The sequence below is a fragment of the Solanum tuberosum genome, unplaced genomic scaffold, assembly GCF_000226075.1.
Source record: "Solanum tuberosum cultivar DM 1-3 516 R44 unplaced genomic scaffold, SolTub_3.0 scf00465, whole genome shotgun sequence".
In the NCBI taxonomy this organism is placed as follows: Eukaryota; Viridiplantae; Streptophyta; class Magnoliopsida; order Solanales; family Solanaceae; genus Solanum; species Solanum tuberosum.
Genome location: NW_006239386.1, coordinates 386,168 through 394,114, shown reverse-complemented (window position 1 = coordinate 394,114; position 7,947 = coordinate 386,168). Strand labels below are relative to the sequence as shown.

General features: G+C 32.6%; 1 protein-coding gene and 1 long non-coding RNA gene across 2 annotated transcripts; one reads left to right on the top strand and one right to left on the bottom strand.

Moving 5' to 3' along the window:
- Window positions 1-1,976: 1,976 nt before the first annotated feature.
- Window positions 1,977-2,850, top strand: LOC102589517 (pectin acetylesterase 8-like). The gene is made up of 5 exons (XM_015303659.1): window positions 1,977-2,018; window positions 2,109-2,238; window positions 2,340-2,419; window positions 2,516-2,602; window positions 2,698-2,850. The coding sequence occupies exons 1-5, from the start codon at window positions 1,977-1,979 to the stop codon at window positions 2,848-2,850; spliced, it is 492 nt and encodes a 163-aa protein (XP_015159145.1).
- Window positions 2,851-6,187: 3,337 nt separating this feature from the next.
- On the bottom strand, window positions 6,188-7,718 carry LOC107058220 (uncharacterized). Its single transcript, XR_001471871.1, has 2 exons — window positions 7,545-7,718; window positions 6,188-6,930 (listed from the first exon to the last, which is right to left on the bottom strand). It is a non-coding gene; the product is annotated as an uncharacterized lncRNA (long non-coding RNA).
- Window positions 7,719-7,947: the final 229 nt, after the last annotated feature.

Sequence of the window (7,947 nt, the reverse complement as noted above, 5' to 3'; positions counted from 1 at the left end):
ATTCTGAGTATAATTGGATAAAATATATTTTATCATTAATTTTTTTCTAGAAAATCAATGCGTAACAACAACTCCTTTAAATAAATAAGAGTAATTGTTTAGCCAACTCGGTCAATTTTAGATTTTATTTTTGAGTGTTGTTGATATAAATTTTTAATATTTAAATTTAGATATAAATTATCTTTTCACGAGAAATTATAAATTTAAATAGATAATCTACACTTTACTCTCTTTTATACTTTTCAAAAAAATTCTTATCATTAAGAAATAAGAAATGGAAAATAAATAAACAAAAAAAAAAAGTAAAACGGGGAAAATTTTGAAATTGAAAAAGAGATATATTTTTATATTTTTTTACTACTACTGTAATGTGTGTATATATATATATTATTTTTATTTTTTTAGATCTTGAAAATTTCAAGTGAGAAGAGTGGATGAGAGTTATGTTTCTTTGGTGAATTTTTTGGTTCCTTTCCCATGTTTAACTATGAAATCATCAATAATTAATCTCATTAATCATTTTCAATGTATTGGAAACATAATTGAAGAATATATTTAATATTTAAGTTAAAGGGTAAAAATGTACCAAAAATAAACTAATTTATAGTGTGAACATGTCTTTTTTCATTCTGGCCAAAATTATGGCCAAATTTTTATGGCCAAAAGGATTTTTCCTAAATTTAATATGAACCTCCTAAATTGCATCAAATTGCTGAGGTTTAAATAAACCCTTCCGATTTTTGTGCAATTTATGGGGTTATGAACTCCGTAATCCTCAAAATTAAAATTATATAATATCAAGTCGTTCACTTGATCATTTCTCCAAATTCATATCGGAATTGAGTTTTACTCAACTTTCGTTTAATAACTAACTTTATCCTCCGATCTTCATCATACTATCCAGCCATTTATAATTCTGGTTACTCTCAAATTGATCAAAATTACCTGATTTTCCTAAAAATTACTATCAGTTTGTCCAGATCCTCCTTAAACCCAATCCAATTCACTAAACTAATAAAATCCATACAAATTAAACCCCCATAAACAAACAAATTGATTAACGATTAAAAGATGAAAATTGAGGTTGTTCATGAAATTCACATAAGGGGTTTGTAAGTATTTCCTTGTTGTTGAAAGAATATTGTTTATGGAATATGCCTTAGGTTTATGTGTGTATATATATATATATAGTAAATGGATTACAGAGTATTTGTTATTTACACTAGGTGACAAATCAACGTTCATATATCCCTTTTTCACTCGACAAAATAAATTATCATATGACCGAGTATTATTAAAACAAAAATTTAAAAATCAATTTGTATCAACGAGGTCTTCAAGCATCTTAAATAAGTTGATTGAAAATATCAGTGTTATTCGATCATGTAATACTTAATAAATACAAAGAAAGATTTTTAGGTCGGTTAACTTTGAATTTTGACTCCAAACTAGTCCTATCACATTTAATCTTCGTTCTTAAATCTTATATATAGTTTCGTCTTTGTGTTCCCAATGAACTCCAACCACAAAAACACCAAAAAAAAAAAAAAAAACACAAAAAAAAACCAAGTTTTTTTTTTCAAATTTAATTTCAAACTAAGAATTCAAATGTGTGTTTATATCTACTTCTTTTTCTTTCATTTATAATTAACAATTATTGTCTTTTCTTTTTTTTGTAATGATGCCTTGCTAAAATTTACACCGTTTTTGTTTGTAGGACAAATACATTTCTTTTGGCTTTGCTAGCACTACTTTGTACAACGCATGTTCTTGGCGCCGATAATAATTATTTGTACATTAATATCACAATACTCCATAGCGCAACTGCCCAAGGCGCAGGTAATTATGGGTATAAAAAAATATGAAAAACTAAATATACTCTTAATTCCTCAAAGAAAATCAAATATTCATTTGTTTTAATTTGTCAATAGTATGTCTCGATGGAAGTCCACCAGCATATCATCTGGACAGGGGACATGGTACCGGACTTCGCAGCTGGATTATCTACCTGGATGTTAGTTACTTGATTTTTGTAATTGATTCTCATATTTGACATTACTATTGAGTCGATCACCAAATTAACTTGGAGAAATAATTCATATTTATAGGGAGGCGGTTGGTGCAACAATATCTCAGATTGTCTTAATCGTTCAACTAAATTCTTAGGTTCTACAACGAAGATGAATCAACAAGGTTTTTTCGGTGGGATACTTCATAATACCTCCAAAGAAAATCCAGGTGATGAAGCTCACATATTATTTTTACTTGTTTCTTTTGTGTGCATATATAAAATTAAGTATACACTTGTTCTAACTGCAAACAATGTTGTAATTTGGTAGAGTTTCACAATTGGAACAGGGTGAGGGTGAAGTATTGTGATGGTGCATCTTTCACCGGTGATGTTGAACAAGTCAACCCTGTAAGAAATACACACATATATCCTTACATATATATATATATATATTATTAATTATGTAACATTTTTTGATTAAAATTTTCAAATAACTTACATTAGGAGACCAAGTTATATTTCCGAGGGGCAAGAATATTTAAGGCAATTATGGAGGATTTATGGAACAAAGGAATGAAAAATGCTGAAAATGTAAGAATATATCCTATTGTCACTATCTAGCTTCATATTCCTAATTGCAAGTCATATATGTATTACTACCTTATTGAATATCAAAATATTGTCAGGCAATTCTAACCGGAACATCAGCAGGAGGATTGGCAACAATCTTGAATTGCGACAAGTTCAAAAGCCTCCTTCCAGAGAGTGCCAGAGTAAAATGTGTTGCAAGTTCTGGCTTCTTCATCGACGGGTATCTTCTTCCCATATTTACGTCATGAAAATGTTATTCTACACCTTCTAATCCGATTCTCTTGGCACGTTCATGATTTACATGCAGCAAGACAATAAATGGTACTTCACATATTCAAGAGATGTATCAAGAAATTGTTAACCTACATGTCCGTCTCATCTTCTTGTTTATATTTTTTTTATAGTGATTTTGGTATGCTTAACTATAAATAATAGCCTTTTCTCCTCTCTCCTTCTCAGGGATCGGCTAAGAATTTACCGTTAGCGTGCACGTCTGCAATGGAACCAAGTTTGGTAATTTCTTTAAGCTTTCGAAATAAAAACAATATCTTTAATTGTATGGTGTAGTAATATAACTATTTCCCTCTAATTATAACATTACTTTTCTTTAATTTTATATGGTGCAGTGTTTTTTCCCTCAGAATGTTGTTTCATACGTTCAGACTCCACTTTTCATTATCAACTCAGTTTATGATTCCTGGCAGGTCAACGAGACAAATGCTAATTTCTCTCAATTTAAGAATTTTATTTGTTTCTTCTTTAGCTTCTATATATAATTCTGATTATTCAACAATCTTTAATTCCAGATTAATAACACTTTGGTACCTTCATACCTTGATCCTCAACATGCCTGGAAGGATTGCATCAACAACATAAGTAGCTGCACATCTAGCCAACTTATAATTATTCAAGGTTAACATTTATCTAGTGATTAACTAATGTATATGACGTTACACATAGGGCTGGGCGTTCGGTCGGTTCGGTTCGGTTTGTGAATTTCGGTTCGGTTTTTCGGTTTTCGGTTTGACAAAAATGTGAAACCAAACCAAATTGAAATAAATTCGGTTTGGTTCGGTTATTACAATTTCGGTTCGGTTTATTTCGGTTTGGTTTTCGGTTTAACCAAATTTAATTAACAGTGGCCTGTGGTTGTGGGCTGTGGCATCAGGCCTGGCCATAAGCAAAGCAGTATTATGAACATTGCAATTCACATTTGTGCTTGTTAAATTAACACTAGAGAAATGACCAAATTAATAAGTAGCACTTGGAAAAGTAAGTACCGTTCATGAGCTCGTTGTTTACAAAAGGCAGAGGGGTATCATGTTATTCATGTGGCATCTGGATAATTTTTAGTAAAGTGAAAAAAAAAGGCTTCAGAAGTGCAGGTATTGAAAAAAAAAGCTTCAGAAATCAGAAGTGCAGACTTCAAAAGTGCAGGAATTTAATATGTATTGAAAATTTGAAACAACTCAACAAGTGCAGGACACAACTCACAGTCACAAGTTTGTCACAACTCTTGTGACTTGTGAGCACAACAAGTGCATATTCTCATCAACATTAACAAACTACCATATTATCGACCAAAATATCCAAACATTTAACATGTTCAAGGAGCAGACAAATTCTTGTCCAAGCAGTCCACCATTGAGACAAATTCTTTTCAACTGCAAGTCTGAAACACCACTTTTCACTTTCTTATGCAATTTGAGAGGTCTATTGTAGATGGAATAGAAATCTATTTATCTCTCTGAGACCTAATTATTGAAACAGACATGAATATAACACTCATAAACAAACATGGACAGACGAATACATGAGCCTGAAGGAATGATCACACCACGTAAGTTGTAACTCGTAAGTCGTAACTGAGAGTCTGAGACGAGAGTTGAGAGACGAGAGACGACTAATGACTGACGAGAGTTAAGGGTTGAGAGTTGAGAGATGAGAGATGAGAGTTGCGGCGTATGTTGATTGTTGAGAGATGAGAAACGAGTTAGACGACTGATTTTAGGGAAATTAGTTTTTAGGGATTTCTGATTTTTTGATTGGAATTTGGGCTGGGCATGGGCTGAGAATTAAGGTTGTGTGGGCTATCAGCTCTGGGCCGGCTGGAGCCTGGACATGGGCTGAGATTTCATTAAGGGGTAAAGAATATATACATATAATTTCGGTTTTTCGGTTAACCGAAATTTTTAAGCTAAAAATCGAAAACCGAACCGAAAAACTTAAATATTAAAAACTGAAACCGAAACCGACCGAAATAACCGAAAAACCGAAACCGAAATTAAAAAAAAATCGGTTCGGTCGGTTTTTTCGGTTTTAACCATATTATGCCCAGCCCTAGTTACACATGTGTAATGACTCTTCTTCTTCTTCTCCTTTAGTTTTTATTTTTAACTTATTTTCTCTAATAGCCTTCGGAGTTGAATTCTTGAAGATATTTGGCGGACTACCCCCTTGTTTTACGAGGGGTTATTTCCTCACATCTTGCTATTCTCATGGTGATATTCTATCAACGTCATACTGGTATAATACTACCTCTCCAAGGTTACTTAGTAAGGTAATGTTTGTTTGTTTGTTTTATCCATATAAATTAGTTTGAATACACACATTTTTGTTTTACAATTTTATCATATACCTGTCATAGTAAGTTTTGATTTGTTCATAACAAATTTTAATCTCTTGTAACATTTTATGTGTATAGACAATTGCAGAAGCTGTTGGGGATTGGTACTTTGAGAGAGCAGGATTTCAACATATAGACCCGTATCCTTGTGTTAAAAATTGCAAATAATTGTAAGTTCCGTGAAATTCTGTAATGAATACGCTTGCAAGGAGATACTAATGAAGTTTGTCTCTCTTCATGGTCGTGTACTTGCTTTCAGTGACATACTAATGATGTTTTAGTACACATCAATGGATAGATGATATAGTTGTGGAGTGTGAATGTATACTAATTTATAAGATCATACAACTATGGTATAATTATTCATTTTTAAGTCACTTATGTTGATTTTGTACTTGCATCAATAGACAAGAGTGAGCAGCTCGGAAGATAAGCATCTTTCATCTTAAATTTTTTTTTGAATTTGAATTATCAAGAGAGCAAAAAAGGATGGGACCTCCAAAAGAGAAATTAAAAATATATATTTTGTATCAGTAAAGTCATTCAAATTCAACTTGTTTATTTGAGCTGATTGCCTAATTCCATAATACAAGCAACGGTTTTCTTTGTCAAAATCCATTAATGCCCATATAATTTTTTCATAGCTAAATGAGTAATAACTTGTTTGGCCAAATTTTTAGAAGGTCAAAAGTATTTGTTTTTTGTCAAGAATTATTTATTCTAAATAATGAGGTGTTTGGTCAAGTTTTTGGGAGAAAAAAAAAAGGTATTTCTGTAGAGTAGCAAGAACTATTTTTGCCCATTTTTTTTTTTTTTGAAAAACACATTTGAGAAAAATATATTTAGAAGCATATAACTGTTGCTCATAAGTGTTTTTAATTAAAAAATTAAATTTATTGATTAAACACAAACTACTTTTAACTAAAAGTATTTTTTTTGGAACATTTAAAATAAACACGTTTCAAACTAACTTCAATCGAAACATACTATAAATTAAGATTAATAGAGTATTTCACAACAAAAAAGTAAAATCTTGGTATTTCTCCTCGGGCAATAGGACCTATATGGTTCCTAAAGAAAACAAGCTTTTCGAGTAAACTCCATAAGGATAGAACCGATCTGAAAGTGCTTCCACCACTTGTCTGATTGATTTTCTTTTTAGGTCATAGAAGACCACTTTATCCAAATGTTGGAATATTATTTCTTCATTGCATGTCATGAAGACATACGTAATTTTCTTAAACCCAAAGTCGATCAAACGTAACGGATGCTATACTCCTTTACCCAAGTGCAACTTATCTTATCCACAGGTCTAGAATTGAACTCCTGTGGAAGCGGCCAGCGTCTGGTACGCAAAGCATGCGTTTCAAATCCATCACAAACAAGCATTCATTTACTATCTGTCCTTCAGATCTCGGATGACAATTTCTTTCCATCTATTTAAAGAAAAATACCACCGACCTTATTTATGGTAAGAACCTCACATTTTAGATGTGAAACCTTCAAGTCGCCAAGATAACGTACACCACCTTTTAGTCGTTGAAGGAACACTACAGAAAAAATGCACCACTTTGTATTCCTTCCTTGTGTGAAGATATCCTAACCCAAAATGGGAATATCCAGGGGTAGCAGAAAGCGAATATTCTGGCAATTCACACAATTGTTGCAGGGCAGGATTGCACAAATAAAGAAAGACGACAATCTGTTGAAAGGCAAACCAACCCGAAGCGTACATGTGAGTTGGATATCAGGGGTAGTGACAGTGTATAATACCTCCCTACTTTCATCCATGTCAACTGAAACAAACCGTAACCTGGACGATTTTGACCGGTGAAGACATTTTCTATCCAAAAACAGAAGTTTGGGGCCATTTTCTGCTGATTGTTTCAAGTGAGAATGAAGGACTAATAATAAAGTTATTCCACAATTTGGATGTACACCTTAACATCAATAGTCACTAAAAGAGAGGTTATAACATCATCAGATAGCATATTGAAGTAGTCAATTTTTGCATAATTCCCTTCCTCCTCTGTACTACTACTTTTTCTCCATATTTTCATCAAAAGGATTATACAGAAATTAACACACAAAAGGATTCAAAATAAGTTTGACCCTAGAAATAACCCCATCAAAAAGTTAAATAGCTTTCACCGTATTAATCCACTTGAAATTTGCAATTCTGAACACGGATCCCTTCCTACAGCTAATTTACCCACTTCGCTCTAACTAAAAAATTCAAAATTGAGCAAATCTAATCTGAAATTTGCAATGCTATAGGATATTGCATCAAATTTATTAGACGAAGTAAAAAAGTACCTTTTTGTCTTGTTGTCCCTCCTTGTGAATATTTTTGCATCGATTAGCTTTCATATTTTCTAAGAATGCCGCCTCTGGGATTTGGTGCAGTTCTGGCAGAAGCGGCGGCGGGAGAGGAAGACGGTGGTGGAGGAGAAAAGAGGTTTGGGTTGAGATTACGGGCAGCAAAAAAAAAAGAATTTTCTTGTTGCGTTTTTGGGCATAAATCTTATAGGGAAAAAGGATAAATATACCCGAACTATCGTAAATAGTATACAGATACCCTCCGTCATATTCTTGGGACATTTGTGCCCTTGCCATCCAAAAACTAGAGTATAAATACTCTTTATACTAACAGACATACACGTGTCATAATTTTATCCACCGATCCGTCATTTATTAAGTATCGAATGGACGGATAAGA